Source organism: Hypanus sabinus, chromosome 6 (assembly GCF_030144855.1).
Source record: "Hypanus sabinus isolate sHypSab1 chromosome 6, sHypSab1.hap1, whole genome shotgun sequence".
NCBI classification, from domain to species: Eukaryota; Metazoa; Chordata; class Chondrichthyes; order Myliobatiformes; family Dasyatidae; genus Hypanus; species Hypanus sabinus.
In genome coordinates, this window is record NC_082711.1 from 55,456,602 (window position 1) to 55,474,128 (window position 17,527).

The 17,527-nt window shown below is 38.2% G+C and overlaps 1 protein-coding gene across 1 annotated transcript in view; it reads left to right on the forward strand.

Annotated features, from left to right (window-relative positions):
* The window catches only part of LOC132395151 (alpha-2,8-sialyltransferase 8F-like), an 87,990-nt gene extending 83,129 nt beyond the window's left edge, over nucleotides 1–4,861 (forward strand). The window contains exon 8 of the mRNA XM_059971450.1: nucleotides 3,947–4,861. Within this exon, the coding sequence (XP_059827433.1) occupies nucleotides 3,947–4,450 (504 nt within the window). The 3' untranslated portion in view covers nucleotides 4,451–4,861. The remainder of the gene's footprint in view (nucleotides 1–3,946) is intronic.
* The last annotated feature ends 12,666 nt before the right edge of the window (nucleotides 4,862–17,527 follow it).

Genomic DNA, 17,527 nt, shown 5'->3' on the forward strand with positions numbered 1-17,527 from the left:
CTATGAGATTCACAATCTGTGGAGCACCAGGTCAGATGCATTCACGTTTTGTGACCAATAAAGTTACAAGAGGTCCAGGTACAATCTTCAGAAAGTTATTGTATGGGCGAAGTGGCATTTCAGTACCAAACTTTAATCAACGACAGATAATAGACAGTTGTGTTCGGGCTTGAATGCTCTCACATCTTTTAAAGTAAAATCAAGCTGCACAAGTGACAGCAGGGCTTGACTTCCAAAAGAGCTCAATGCCTGAGCTTGCTATGACTGTAAAAACATAGAGGAACTGTCAGAAACTCACACAGCTCCAGTAATTCTATCAATTCAGTCTCTACTTTCAATGTCTGAGTGCTCTTCAACAGGATGAACCTACAAAGAGTATCCAGTCCAGATGGTTTACAGGCCAAGTAACCTGTGCCGATCAATTAGCTGGAGTGTTCACTAAGAACTTCAACCTCTCTCTTCAGCAGTCTTGAGTACACACCTGCTTCAAGCAGGCTTCACTTATACTGGTGCCTAAGAAAACCTTGGTGTCCTGCCTTAATTACCATTGTCCACTGGAATTTGCATCCACAGTGATGATGAGTTTTGAGGTTGGTGATGAACCATATCAATTCCTGCCTGAGAAGCTTCTTGGATGCACTCCAGTTTGCCTGCCGGCACACCGGGTACACAGCAGATGTCATCTCATGTGCTCTTCATTCAACCTGAGAACACCTGGACAACAAAAGTGCAAACATCAGGATGTTCTTTCTCAAATACAGCTCGCCATTCAACACCATCATCCCTGAAAGCTAATAAATAAGCTTCAAGACCTTGGCCTTAATACCTCCTTGTATGGTTGGATCCTCAGTTTCCTCACTAGCAGACCCCAGTCAGTTCGAATTAACAACAACATCTCTTTCATAATCTCCATCGGCAAAGGTGCACCATAAGGCTATTTGCTTAGCCCACTGCTCGACTCGCTTTACACATGACTGTGTGGCCAAGCACAGCTCTAATGAAATATTAACGTTTGCTAATGACACCACTGTTGTAGGCTGAATCAAAGGTGGTGATAAATGAGCATATAGGAGAGAGATTGAAAATCTGGCTGAGTGGTGCCTCAACAACAACCTCTTATTCAATGTCAGCAAGACCAGGAGCTGATAATTGAATTCAGAAGGAGGAAACCAGAAGGTCCATGAGCCAGTCCTCATCAGAGCATCAGAGATGGAAAGGGTCATCAGTACATTTAAATTCCTTGATGTTAACATTTCAGCGGATCAGTCCTAGGTCCAGCGCCTCTACTTCCGTAGGAGTTTGCAAAGATTTGGTATGACATCTAAAACTTTGACACACTTCTATAGATGTGTGGTGGATAATATATTGACTCACTGCATCACAGTCTGGTATGAAACAGCAATGCCCTTGAATGGAAAATCCTACAAACTGTCATGGATATGGTGTAGTCCATCACGGGTAAAGCACTCCTCACCATTGAGCACATCTACACGAAATGTTGTCTCAGGAAAGCAACATCCATCATCAGGGACCCCCATCAGACATGTTATGCTCTTGTCTAACTATTGCCATCAGAAAGTAGGTACAGAAGCCTCAGGACTGACACAATGAGTTTCAGGAATTGTTAAAAATCAGGCTCTTGAACCAAAGGAGATAACTTCACTCAACTTCACCTGCCCCATTACTGAAATATTCCCACAACTTATGGACTCATTTTCAACGACTCTTCTTCTCTTCTCGGTATTTTTGTTTACTTATTTATGATTATTATCAATTTCTTTTTGTACTTGCACAGTTTGTTACTTTTTACATACTGGTTGAATGCCCAAGTTGCTGCCATCCTTCAGTGATCCTATTATGGTTATTATTCCATTAGGGATTTATTGATAATGTCCACAAGAACATAAATCTCAGAGTTGAATATGGTAACATACTGTATTTGTACTTTGATAATCAATTTACTTTGAACTTTGGGGTCTAGTCAGCACTAGCAGAGCAAAATAAACATTAATACCATTCGTGCAGTGACAAATGCCGGTGTCAGAGATATTCTATTCCTATTAATAAAACAAAGCTTAAGAGGCATTGAGAGAAGCACATCAATAGGCAAAAATGAAGTGATTTTTAGACTCATAATACAATGGTAGAAAGGATCTGTTCTTATTCACTGCTGTTCTATGTTTTCAAAGAAGTCATTAAGGAAACAATGACCCCAGCCTCACCTCAACACTCAGGACATACCCTCTTCTCATTGCTACCATCAAGGAGGAGGTACATGAGCTTCCTTGATGTGAAGACACACATGCAATGTTTCAGGGACAGTATCTTCCCCTCTGCTATCAGATTTCTGAACAGAAAATGAACCCAAGAACACCACCTCAGTATTCTTTCCTCTGTTTTGGCATCACTTATTTAATTTTCTTCTCTGTATATACTTACTGTAATTTTTTATTGTTATGTGTTGCAATGTACTGCTGCCACCAAGTAACTAATTTCACAAAATATGCCAGTGATATGATAGCTGAGTCTGATTCTGAAATTGCAGCTTCTTCTCTAATTATTATTTTTCTCTTAAAATGGGAATCATTCCTTTAGATAGCAAAATTTGCAAGAGCAATGTCAGGGTGTTTTATATCAGTTAATTCAATTTAGCTAGGAGGACAAATTAAAGACAAAGTGACTGCACACTATGATAGTCTTCAAATGATATCTTAAATAAGGAGAGTCATTCATGTCTGATGAGTTGTGGCTAGAGTAACTGGCAGGACAATATCTATAGTCTTCCAGAGGGCAGTCAATGAAATTCTTCATAAGATATCATCAGCTAATGTTGGCACTCTTGAAATTGAAAGCACATTATTCACTTAACTAGAAAATTCACTAAACATCAGGAGACAGAGGATAAGAAAATGAAGAAATAATCAAGTTGACTTTGGTATCCTGGAAAGACCTATGTTTGGGCCACAGATACTGTAGTTACAACGGATTATGGAATGTATCCAAGTTTGGTGATGTCTTGAACATTGGAATCATGGAAACATAAAATTATGAAGTGACATTGAGATAGGGAAAATTGAAAAATGCAGGCAAATTTGTAAAGGATTTAATGATGTTTCCAATTTTGGTAAGGAAGCAATTTTGCTGCTGCGAACAAAATGATAGTACCACTCATTCCGACAAAGTATGTGTTTGCTTTGATAATGTAATTTTGTGCCCACTGGGGCTGTAAAGTGGTCACTCTTTGATATTCTAAACAGCAGAGGACTACTTCAAAGAGGAGAAAGAGCAGATGGGAATGGGTCACATTGCAGTGGATGTGAGATCATTCTGGGTGATGATGGTAGATATATTTTTTAATGGGTATTAGTAAACCAAATATTTTGATCAATAACATGTCTGCTGACACTGGTCAAAAAGCAAAGCAGTTAATATATGAAATACACAACCGGTCAAACCACAGCTGTGGAGGAAGAAACAATATTAACATTTCAGGGAAAACATCCTTTATCAGAACTAAAAAAATGAAGAAAAAATCTCTCTCCATACCTGCTGGCTTGTTTGTTGAATATTTACAATGCTTTCTGTTTTTGCTCCAGACTTCCATCATCTTCAGTTTTATCTGATTTGTGAATGTCAATGTTAACTTTGCATGTGTGGTACTTAACTAAATTTAATAATTAAATTTAAATTTGGCTGATATGGGGATCCCAGTTAACATCCTGGATTCATTATTCCAGATCCCTGTATTCACTCGTCCAGTTACATGAAGTCATGCAAGTTAATAGATTCCAAAATTATTTCTGCAAAGTTGGAATTGCATTCTGAAGCGGTGGATGGTATTATCAACACCTGTTTCATGGCCAGTATCAATTTATTTAGCCCCAGACAGCCTCCACAATTCCCTTAGGTTGTGTTGGCGATTAAGGTTACTTTGACAGACTGATAGTATTCCTATAAACAATACTGTTTATCTTACAGATTTCAACATCTGGATTCAAGGCGAAAGCCACTTATGGACCACGTATCCATCTATGAAAACGCATTGATTCTGCTGCCTGCATTTTCTTATTCACTTGATACTTCAATCTCATTTAAAGTGTCCTTCACACTGCAAGACTTTGGAGCAAAACAACAGGCAATATTTTTAAGTCCATCATACCAGAAATTGCTTACTCAGTTCTGGAAAGTTCAAGGAATAAGTGAAATGTCTCTTTCTTCTGGTCTCATAATATTAAGTGCAGCACTGGAAATGTGTGAAGAAGTCTGTGTGTATGGGTTTTGGCCCTTCTCCAAAGATGTAGCTGGAAACCAGTTGTTCCATCATTACTATGATAATATGATGCCAAAGAAAGTTCACTCATTTTCTAATGAATTTTACAAACTACTACTGCTTCACATGAAAGGGGTTGTGAAAGTGCAAGCTGGTCAATGTGGGAAATCCTCTGTGTAAGTCACTTTTTGGGATTTAATTTTTGAAAGGGGTTATAACTGACATGTATATTGGTAAATCTTCCCTAAAGGTGAGTGATGTAGACAGAAAAAATAAACACAACTCAGTTATTCAATGCTTGGTAATCAATCACCATTTCTCTGCAGTAATCCAAAATGTTATGATACCCTTAAAATCCAAAAATCTTTGATCTCTTGTTTGATGACACCTAGTGACCAAACCTGAGTAGTGGCCACAATGAGCACACTATGCTTCCTTGGATGACCGACTTCCTGTCCACTCGAATGTTGGTGCTGGTTCTTACCCACCCATTCCTGGCATCAAAACCAATCACCGGAGCGTTCTCTCCAATATCAGGCTCAGTCCAGCCCCACTTTAGTCTCCTGAATTGACCCATTCTCCATCCTCCAACGTTGACACTAAAAGTTTTCAGTTTTCTCAGTGGAGGAAAATCAGCAACTACAGTATATGAACTGCACCAATAAAGACCAGAATTGTAGGAAGCAACATAGTCTCTTTATCAGAGGCTACAGAAGTAGCTGGTGAAAGAGAATGTTGGCTGTGGCGATAGAGGGATGAAGTTAAGGGAATGGGAATGACAGATGTTAAGAGGCAGAGAGTGATGTGTGTAGAAGAAAAGAGTGGGTGTAAAGGGTTGGAAAGGAGATGGGGATGAAGGGATAGCAGGGTAAGGAACTAACGGTGGAAAAGTGGTGATGGGAAAGGGGAAGAGAGCCAGATTGGTGTGTGGATGTGATGAGCAAAACCAAGACGGACAGAAAAGAGAAGAAAATACAATGAAAGAGAAATAAAGCAAAGAGGTGACAGTGGGTGAATGTGTGAGAGATGGAGGTAAAATTGAGGATAAGAGACAAAAGCTATGAAAAGGATTAGATGCACCCATCCCTTTTCTATTCTCAGATAGCTTGAACCTCTTTTCCTTTCCACACTCACTCCCTATCACTCTCCAACATTCCTTTTTCATTCTGTTTGCCTCCCTGCTCATTTTCTCTCATCATGTTTCCGGGCTTATGAGAGAGCATCCAGGACAGCAGGAAAGTAAGGAAGGAGAATGGGACTGTTAGGATTTACTTCAGAGAACTAAGATGAACCTAATAAACCCAATGGCCTGTCATAATTTTTTTAATGCATGTGCACATCAGTGTTCACTAAATTCTAACAATTAAAAATGAATTAGTTTTGATCTTGTTTGAATTTCCTCTCACAACCCATGCAGGGTAACTGTGGCCCTTCAGTCAGTAAAATAGTAAATAAAATCTGTTTCTTCCCTTAAAGTGAAGTCCCCAAAAATGTCAAAGCAGCTCCCACATTAGATTAAACAGAGTGTAATAGTGTTTGGAGATGTGTATAGTGAGGAGACAGGTGGTAAGATTAAATTATTTTACTGATTGAGGAAAATTAATCTCCACACCCAAGACTTCTGAAGATGTTTAATCTGATTTAATTAGGGTGTACACTGTGGTGCATCTGTTTCCACAGACTGGAGAATCCAGAACTAAGATAAGGGATCAGCAACTTAGAATAGAAGGAAGGAGAAACTTCTTAACTCAGAAGTTTGTAAATGTTTAGAACTCTCCATACATGGAAACCCTGAACATACTTTATTATGACAAATTTGGATGTCCTAGAAGTTTGGCAATTTTGAGATGGGGAAAGTAATAGGTGAGCCACAGCTTCATTAAATAGAGAAGCAGACTTGAGGGTCCATGAGGTCATCTTCTGTTTGCTATTCTTGTTTCCATGTGCTTTAGTTTTCAGAAGGGCTGTAATTGGGGCTTGGTTGCTATGGTAAGGGATTTATAATTGGATAATCAGAAATGGATCTATTAAGACATATCTCAGCAATAACATTTCAACATGGGGTCTTCTATGAACATTATGGACTTTTTTTTAAAGAGCTGAAGATCCTGAAAAGATCACATGCTATTCTTCAGGTTGTACAGTCAAACTTATGTAATTGAAAGTTAAAATTAAACTACAGACATTAGGAACCCGAAACAAAGATTGAAAGTGTTGGAAACAATTAGCAAGTCAGGCAACACTTAGGGAAAGAGAATCAGAATTAATCGCTCAGATAGAAGATTCTTGGCCAGAACTCAGAAAGAGAGAAAACATTTATTTGATGTTCCTGGGAGAGGTAGGATAACCCTAATGAGCTGAAAGGCCTCCCAGCCACCAATCATCCAGAGAAGTCTGTCCAATTAATCTCTATAGCAGTTACTGCCCAATCCAAGTAACATCATTGTGAACATGTTTTGCAAGTTCTCCAAAGCATCCACGGTGATAGAAACTGAACACAACGCGCCAAATGTGGCCAGGTCAAAATTTCATACAGCTGCAATGTGCCTTCCCAACTTTTATACTCAATTCCTTGATTAATAAAAACAAATGTGACTCATTTACTATCCTGTACACCAATTACAAGAAGTATGGACATGCACCCCAAATTGCCTTCATACATAAATGTTCAAAATGTTACTGTTAAAAATGGATTATTTTTAAGTTTTATACATACAAAATATAATTGATTATTGTATTATTGATACTTGCATGGCTAGAATCAGGTTTTGAAAAGCATTTTGGTGTTTAATAATAAAGTGTAAAAAATAGTAATTTTCAAAAATCTGTCAATCAAAAAATGTTCATTTATTGTTTGTCTGACCTCTGCATTCTGAGTGGCTGGAATACTACACAAAACTCCAGCTATGGCCTAACTAATATTCTATGCAGTTCAAACATAATCTCTCCATTGTCTTTCAATAAATTATCCAATATATCATCAACATTCGACTATCATCAATCATCTGTGGACATGGTCTTTTTGTACAACATATAGCATCAATACTGCATTCCTCTGTCCTCCACTGTGATCCGTTGACAAAGTTTATCTATAACCAGCCTAATATGCTTCTGTCCTATTTTCTTTCAGGACATCCCACTTCACTTTTCAACAGATACTTTTGAAGTGTAGCAACTGCTGTAACAGAGGAAACTAGTAGACTTGGTTAAATAGAGTAATACACACAAAATGGTGGAGGAACTCAGCAGAACAGACAGCATCTATGGAAGGGAATAGTGTCAATAGTTCAGGCTGAAACTTTTCAGTGTTTGTTTGTGTTACACTGCATTTCCAGCATCAAAACACTCCCTTTTCTTCTGGATAAGGGTTCCAGGTTCAAAATTCTTGAATATCATTTCCTGTACACAAGTGTAAGGAGAATGAAACAATTGTTACTCCTGATCCGAAGAACAAAAAACAAACACAAATGATAAAGAACAAATTAGTAATAAAAACACACACACAATAAATATAAATATATAGGATAGCTTATATACATAGTTTCATTGTAGGTCCATAAAGTGAATCTAGGTTGTACATCAGTTGACTATGGGGAAATAATAAGATATTGGTGGAGTTAGTGGGTGGAGATGTTGATCAGCCTTACTGCTTGGAGAATGTGACTGTTTTAAACCATATAACAGTTACAGCATGGAAATAGGCCAACTCGGCCCTTCTAGTCCGTGCCCAATGATTACTCTCACCTAATCCCACCAACCTGCTCTCAGCCCATAACCCTCCATTCCTGTACATATACCTATCCAACTTTACTTTAAATGACAATACTGAACCTGCCTCTACCACTTCTGCTGGAAGCTCGTTCCACACAGCTACTACTCCTTGTTACCTCTTCAAAAAATTCAATAAGTTTTGTCAAACATGATCTTCCACGCACAAATCCATGCTGACTGTTCCCAATCAGACCCTGTCTTTCAGATAATTATATATACCATCTCTAAGAATATTTTTCATTAATTTACCCACCACTGACGTCAAACTGACAGGCTTATAATTGCAAACATGAGGAAATCTCCAGATGTTGGAAATTCAAACAACAACATGCACAAAATGCTGGTGGAACACAGCAGGCCAGGCAGCATCTATAGGGAGAAGCGCTGTCGATGTTTCGGGCCGAGACCTTTGCTAGGTTTACTCTTAGAACTCTTTTAGAGACCATCAAACTTTACCTCACCTGAAAGATCTGTCTGGGTCTTTGGATCATGATGACAGTGCAAGGGCAAATGTTGCACCTCCTGTGATTACAGGCAATATTTCCAGGTGTCGGGGTGGGTTGAGTTGAGAGGGATGAGTTTTCAAGGGAACACATGAGGGAATTTCCCTGCAAAAGGCAGAAAATGGTAGGAAGGGGGAGATATGGCTCGTGGTAGAATCCTATTGCAATAAGCAGAAATAACAAAGGATGATATGTTACATTGTAGGATAGGTGAGTGAACATGATGACTAAGGGAACTCTATCTCAGTTCTGTTTGGAAGGAGGAGTGAGAGCAGATCTGAGAAATGGATTAATTTTAAGTGAATTTGTTCAGGATAAGAGCATGTTCAACCAGATTCTTGAGAATGCTGGTTGTGGAAACTGGTTAGATCTTCATTATTGAAAGAAACAGACTGATTTAGGATATTCCTAATTGAGGATTGGAATGTACAAAGGCAGATGTATTGGGTGCCAAGAAGAGTATTGTCTGTGGAACCTGAGACGACTACCTACCTGGCACAGCAAGATTCCTGAGTTAAAAAAAAAATGGCGCACCACATTTCTGCTTGGAAAGATATAGTGATATTTGACCATAAGATATAGGAGCAAAATTAGGCCATTTGACCCATCAAGTCTGTTACTCCATTTTATCATGGCTGGCAATTCCTCTCCCAGCCCCAATATCCTGCCTTGTCCCTGAATCCTTTCATGCCCTATCTAATCAAGGATCTATCAATCTCTACCTTAAGTACTCAACGACTTGGCCTACACAGCCACATGTGGGAATTAATTCCACAGATTCACCACAATCTGGCTAAAGAAATTCCTCCTTATCTCCATTCTGAAAGGACATACCACTATTATGAGGCAAAGTCCTCTGGTATTACGCTCCTGCACCATAGAAAACACCCTCTCCACATCCACTCTATCGAGGAATTTCAGAATTCGATGAGTTTCAATGAGATCCTCCCCCATTCTTCTAAATTCCAGTGAGTACAGACCCAGAGCCATGAAACGCTCATAATTTCCATCAGACCCTGAGCCATTAATGTCTTTCAATCCTCTCATAACTCTGTAAATCCACTTAAACCACTGTAACACTGATCCATCTGACTTTAGATTCTCCTTTTTAATTTGCAGGATGAATGCCTCCATGTTGTGATCACTGTTCTCTAAGGGTTCCATTATTTTAACCTTTCTAATCAATTCCAATTCACAAGCCCAATCCAGAATAGCTGTTCCGCAAGTGAGCTCAATCACAATCTGCTCTAAATAGCTATCTCATATGCATTCTACACATTCTCCCTCTTGCGATGCAGCACCAATCTGATTTTCCCAATCTACCTGCATATTGGAATCCATCATGACTATCTTAACCTTGCCCTTTTGACATGCATTTTCTATCTCTTTTGTAATTGTTAATGTTAGTTACTGTTCGGAGGCTTATATACAAACCCATCAGACTTTTTTTAACCTTGCAGTTTCTTAGCTGTACCTGGAACAATTCATCCTCTTCTGATTCTATATCATCTTTTTCTGAAGGATTTGATTTCATTTTTTACCAATAGAGCCACTCCAAGACCTCCCCACCTCTGCCTATCTGCCTGTCCTTTCAATACAAAATGTATTCTTAGATGTTAAGCTCTCAGTTATAATCTTATTTCAGCCAAGATTCAATTATGCCAATCTGTAACTGTGCTACATGTTAATCTGCCTTATTATGTATACTATATGTATTCAAATACAGTATTTTCATTTTGATATTTATTGCCCTTTTTGATTATGTCCACCTTTTAATTGGAACTCATCCCATTGACTGCTATTTTGCTTATCATCAGCCTCTCCTTGCTAGCAGTCTCATTATCACTACCTCTGTTTGTAAACAAACTACTCGATCCTCAGCCCTTCCACTCCAGTTCCTATCCCCTGCCAAATTGTTTAACACCCCTGAACAGGACTATCAAATCAACTCACAGGGATATTGGTCCCCCTCAGGTTCAGGAGTAACCCCTACTTTTTGTTCAGTTTGTACCTTCCCCAGAAGAGATCCTAATGAAATCTGAACACCTGCCCTCTGCACTAGTTCCTCAGACAAATATCTATTTGCCAAATCATTCTATTTTTGGCACCGGCAGCAACCCAGAGACTACTACCCTGGAAGTCCTGCTGTTCAGCTTTCTACCTAGCTCCCTAAAATATCTCTTCAGGACCACCTCACCTTTTCTACCTACAGTACGTCATTGATGCCAATATGTACCAAGACTTCTGGCCGCTCACTCTCCTGCTTCAGAATGCCATGGACCCAATAGGAGACATCCCTGACTCTGGCATCTGGGAGGCACATACCATCCGGGTGTCTCTTTCACATCCACAGGATCTTGTCTCTGTTCCTCTAACTATGGAATCTCATATCACTACTACAGTCCTCTTCACCTCTCTTCCCTTCTGAGCCACAGCACCAGACTCCGTTTCAGAGACCTGGTCACTGTGGTTTTTCCCATGCCAACCAGTATGTCGACCCTCTCAAGAGAATTGAAGAGAATGGCTACAGGAGTACACTGCACTGGCTGCCCTTTTCCCTTCCTTCTCCTGACAGTAACCCAATTACCTGACTCCTTCAACCCTGATGCTGCCATCTATCACCTCCTGTATGACCTGAAGATCATTGAACTGTAGCTCCAGTTCCTTAACCCATTCTCTGAGAGGCTGCAGCTCAGTGCATGTAACCCTGCCTTATTTTTATTCACCCTTTGGAATGAATCCCATTCACCGATTGGGACATAAGTGAAATCATCGCTTCACCTTGTGCTCTCATTCATTGAATGGGCTTAGTTTGAGTTTCAAAAAAAGCACAGCATGTTTTCTTTTAAATCTTCAGAAAGTTAGAAAGAAGGTTGAGTTAAAAATAAGGCAGAAAATAGATGAAATTCATAGGTTCAGAACAGTGAATAGTGGGTGATAATAATTATATATTTTTTGAAAAGCAGAAATTGCCAGCTACATGAAACGATAGACTCATTCAATTGTGCAAAAGGTAACTGGTGTTATATACAGAACGTATTGAGCAGTATTTCGAAGCAAATGAAATAGCCAATGAAAAGTGAGTGAGTGTTACTGAGTGCAATAACTGCAAGAACAAACTGTTTGTTTAGAAGTTTAACTGCTCTGACCAAACCAGCTGAAGTGAGTTTTGCTGATATCATGAATGTAATGCAGGAAGACTTAGATCCAAAGCCACTGCTCATTGCAGAATACTTAAGGGCATCATTTGCAGAGAATGCAGCAAATTAGGATATGTACAATCGGCATGTTAGGATGAAAGCAATAAATGGATTGCATAGGGAAGAGAAAAAGAAATAAAACTCAAGGTGCTGTTTCAGAAAAGAAAGAACTAAACTGCATGCTGTTGATGGAAAATCTGATAATGTTGAGAGTCAAACAAGACTGAGTAGCCTTGAGATTTCCAATGAGAAAGCTAACAGGAAACAATTAATATGGCTTACACCAGAAGTGAACAGTAAATTAATTAAAATAGAATTGGACACCAGCTCAGTTCTTTCATCATTGAAGAAAATAAGTTGGAATGGCATTTTAAAGATATTGAACTGGAGCCTGCAGATATCCAAGAAAGAACTTATACTGGAAAAAAGAACATTCCTGTTGGAAGGACATTCATATGTTATGGACCAACAGCAATAGATATGAAAATTGAGTAGGGTATTTATAAATAAACAACAAAATTTATTAACCTCTACTCAAAAACATAGAAAAGTAAACAAATGACTAACTTAAATGGAAGTTAACAGTGTTATCTGTCTATAGTTATCCAACAGTCGAACTTAGAGACAATTCTTAACAGATTTAACTTAAGCACGGTCTTAAAGTGGTAATTTAAGAAGTCCAAGTGATTCATAAAGTAAGTGGGAGGAGAGACTTCACAAATCCTCGATGAAGAGATTCTTGAAGATAATACAAAACTGTTGATGCAGAGCCCAGCCAAGAAATGTCTTTTCCAAAGAGATCATGAAGAATAGGATTTCTCAATGTAACTGATCTTTCACCAGAGGTGGTCACCACACAACAACCAAATCCATGCAGGGGTTAACCAAAAGTGTGTGCCACAATCCACATCAATCACTTTCGAGACACACAGAATGCCATTGATTCCAAATGAATTCTTTAGGTTTATATGAAGCTGCCAATTCTTCACTCTCTCTCTCGACTCTCTCTCTCTCTGTACTTCTATGATTGTGTAACCACTGACTGTGACTCACCAACAAAGTAACTATGCAACAAACTGTGGTCTCCCCTTTTATATAGGTCAGAACGTGCCATCATGTGACATCACATTACCCCACTATCACGACAATTACATCATGCCAATATCACGAGACAATTACATCATGCTCACGAGAAACTCATGGGACAGGTAGCACCTCCCCCCACAACAAAAGAACATGTTGATCTATCAAGAGCAAAATTTTAACTACAATTTACAAAATATACAAATGTATAAAATTTACAAAATGCTCAATATACATCAATTATCATACAGTACCCTACAAGTTAATATAGCATATGGCAGGAGTGTATGCAAATATCAAAATTCCACTCCATAAATTCAACATCTGTACAGACAGTCAGCAATTACATTATCTTGGCCTTTAATGTGAGTTATTAAGATATCATTTTCCTATAAAATTAAGCTCCAATTCAGCAACCTTCTATTTTTGTTCTTCAGTTTACTCAAAAATGCCAATGGGTTATGATCGGTATAAACCACGAGTGCTTTCTAATTTCCACCAACATACGCATCAAAATGTTGCAGAGCTAAAATAAGAGATAGTAATTCCTTTTCTATGGTTGAATAATTTCTTTGAAGCCTATTCAATTTCTTGGAAAAGTGGGCCACAGGATAGTGAACATCATCATAATTATCCCTTTGTATTAACATTGCTCCTGCAGCCTGGTCACTGGCATCCACAGTTAGGGAAAATGGCTTCTCAAAGCCAGGTGACCTGAGCACAGGATGGTGACATAGGATAGCTTTCAATTTAATAAATACCTCCTGACAGGGCTCTTTCCAAATGAACTTCACACATTTCTTAATGAGGTTAGTTATTGGTAGGTCAATCTCGGGAAAGTTCTTACCGAACTTGCGGTAATATTCTACCGTTCCCAAGAATCTACTAAGAGTCTTTTTACTGGTTGGAGTAGGAACCTCCAAAATTGCCTGAACTTTTGTGTGAACAGGAGTCAACCTGCCTTGACTGAAATCCTTTCAAACAGGTTTTCCACTGCAGAGGTATGTGCTTCACAAGTGTCATTCCCTGTGACTAAATCATCAATATAGGCATCTGTATGTTTTAACCCTTGAATTACAGAATGAATCATTCTCTGGAAGGTTCCTGGAGCATTCTTCATTCCAAATGGCAGAATATTGTATTCATATAACCCAGATGACATTACAAATGCAGAAATTTCTCTGCCTTTATCCATCAGTGGACCACACCAATACCCTTTTAACAGATCAATCTTTGTAAAAAACATAGCTTTTCCAACCTTGTCCACACAATCATTTACCTTTGGGATTGGATATGCATTTTTTTTTAATCACAGCATTCACCTTTCTGTAATCAGTACAGAACTGAATACTACCATCTGGTTTAGGCTCCATGACACACGGTGAACTCCAATCTGAAGAACAGGGTCTAATAATATCATTTTCTAATGTATATTCTATCTCTTGTCCAGCAATTCTACATTTTTCCATGTTCATGCAATATGGATGTTGTTTTATGGGTTTGGCGTTTCCAACATCAACATCATGTGAGGCTACTGAGGTTTTATTTGGAACGTCAAGAAATAAATCCCTAAATTTCATAAATAACTACTTCATTTTCTGCTGCTGTGGCTGTAGATGAGCCTTTTTCTCATCAATATTTTCCAAAAAAGTAATATTTGGTAGTCTGACGAAAATAATGTTCGGTTTAAAATAAGCCTCAGCTCCAAGTTCCCAGGGAGATCAGACACTTTGTTATTGATGACAACAGTCATAGTGGCAGACTGTTTTTCATAATATGGTTTTATCATGTTTACATGACAAAGCCGCGTTGGCTTGCATCAATCTGGTGATTATACCACATAGTCCACATTCTTAACTTTAGATATAATCTTGTAAGGTCCATGAAATTTAGATTGTAAAGGTTTTGTTTGCACTAGGAAAAGAACCAATAGCTTATCTCCCGGCTTCAATGCCCTCATTCTAGCTTTCTTGTCATACTAAGTTTTCATTCTTTCCTGAGCAGATTTAAAAGTTTCCCTTACTAAGCTAAAAGCTTTTTGCAATCTTTCCTTAAATTTTAAGACATAATCCAACAAAGTAGTATGTAGTTCTTTGTAAACCCACTGTTCTTTCAACAATGCCAAAGGTCCTCAGACTCTATGCCCAAACACAAATTCCAAATGGATAAATCCTAGGGAAGCCTGCATTGTCTCCCTTACTGCAAACAAAAGGAAATGAACTCCCTCATCCCAATCCTTCTCATTTTCAATACAAAATGTTTAAATCATGGTTTTGATGGAAGAATGGAACCTTTGTGATTCTGGATGGTATGCAGATGATGTAATCTGTTTGGCTCCCAGTTTATAAACTGTCTGCTGGAGTAATCCAGACCTAAAATTACTTCCTTCATCAGACTGTATTTCTTTAGGTGACCCAAATAAAGTAAAGAACTTTATGAGAGTCCTCGTCACAGTTTTGGCTTTTATGATTCTGAGAGGACTTGCTTCTGGAAATCTAGATGTTGTACACATGATATTAAGCAAATATTGATAGCCAGCTTTAGTTTTGGCAATGGGCCAACACAATCTACAATAACTTTAGAGAACAGTTCACCAAATGTAAGAATAGGTTGCAGAGACTGCCTCTGTCTGTCGATGGAGCAGCAGTAATTTTATGCTGCTCTTACTATTCTCTCTCTCCCACCAGTTTAAATTTTGAATTTAAAAATTTTAATTGCTGATTCTTGAAGGGGAGTATTACGTCTATGTCTATGAAAAGTGGGAATACTCAGCACAAACCTACTGACAAAGATAATGGAAAAGGAAAGATGCCGAAGGAAAGATCTGGTGAAATGCCATCATGTGCTGAAGATATTGCTTGGACACTGAATTCAATTCAAGATCAGAATAGAGCAATTAAAGATCAACTGGAAAAGAATAATAATGAAATGAAGTTATTTCTGGGAAAACTTAAAGATGTGGAAACTCAAGTTACTAAACATGACGAGAAATTGAAGCTAACTATCTGCCGGATGATGCTGAGGATGTTCTACGAGTCTGTGGTGGCCAGTGCTATCATGTTTGCTGTTGTGTGCTGGGGCAGCAGGCTGAGGGTAGCAGACACTGACAGAATCAACAAACTCATTCGTAAGGTTAGTGATGTTGTAGGGGTGGAACTGGACTCTCTGACAGTGGTGTCTGAAAAGAGGATGCTGTCCAAGTTGCATGCCAACTTGGACAATATCTCCCATCCACTCCATAATGTACTGGTTAGGCACAGGAGTCCGTTCAGCCAGAGACTCATTCAACCAAGATGCAACACTGAGCGTCATAGGAAGTCATTCCTGCCTGTGGCCATCACACTTTACAACTCCTCCCTTGGAGTGTCAGGCACCCTAAGCCAATAGGCTGGTCCTGGACTTATTTCCACTTGGAATAATTTACTTATTATATTTTAAGTATTTATAGTTTCATATTGCTATATTTCTACACTATTCTTGGTTAGTGCGACTGTAAAAAAACCCAATTTCCCTTGGGATCAATAAAGTATGTATGTTTGTCTGTCTGTCTAGGCAAAAATTGTCTAAAACTACAACGTATTTGGAAAAATATCAAAATAAGATTACAGACCTGGAAACAAGGTTTCGCCAGAACAATATACGAATCATTGGATTGCAAGAAGGAGCTGAAAATGGAGACTTAACTGTTTACTTTGGTAAGCTCTTTCATAATGTATTTCCAACTATTTTATCACAGCCACTGCTATTGAAAGTGCACATAAACTGCCTACTTTGAAATTTAAAGATTCAAGCAGACCAAGATTTATTTTGGTTTGTTTTCATCCCTATAAAAATTAAAAATCAAATAATGCGACAGGTAAGAGAGTTTTCAAATTCAATGTGTCTGAGCTCCGTTTTTTTGACGATTATCCATAAGAATAATGGAACAAAGATCAAGATTTGCTTTGGTAATGAAACAAGCATATGATAAGAAAGTATTTCCCTCTTTGAGTTACTCGACAAGAATGAAAGTTTTTCCTTCTAATTCTTCTCCCCGTACTCTCTTTGACCCAAAAGCCACAATGGATTTTGTTCAGGCTATGCCTGTCACCATCACTGATGTTACTACCGAATGAACTATCTGAAAAGCTGTTTGATTATCTGTATATTATTCACATTTTGAAAAGAAGATATTTGTTTTTTTTTGGTGTTTCTTAATTTATTAATTGGTAGTTTTTTTCCTACTAATAGGGTTTATTTTTACATACATATATATCCAGGACGGTATATTACATATTATGATATTACTAATTAGTATTTTTTGTAAATTTAGTTTGGTTAAATATACTATTAACCCTTTTTTTATCTGTTTTATTATAGTGTCCTATAACCGAATTTAAAGTTTTCTTAGAGAATTAAAACTAAATTTAAGATGGTGCTGGTATTTCTCTCTAAGAGATTATATTATTTTGGTTCTGTTTTGTTTACTATATGATGGAATGTAAGCACTCTCCTTTGTTGAAATGTTACTGTCTTTCTTGCAAGGTCATTTTATTCTTTTGTGTGTTGGTTGGGGGATGGAGAGACAAGACCGACAGAGTAGCCCATGGCTTTGTATTCTATCTTAGTTTGCTTGCCTTTTTTCGTGCTTTTGGGCAGGTGGGTGGGTTTAGAGTTAGGAGTTTTTTCCCATTGGGTGGTTCTGGAGCATGCGTGTTTTC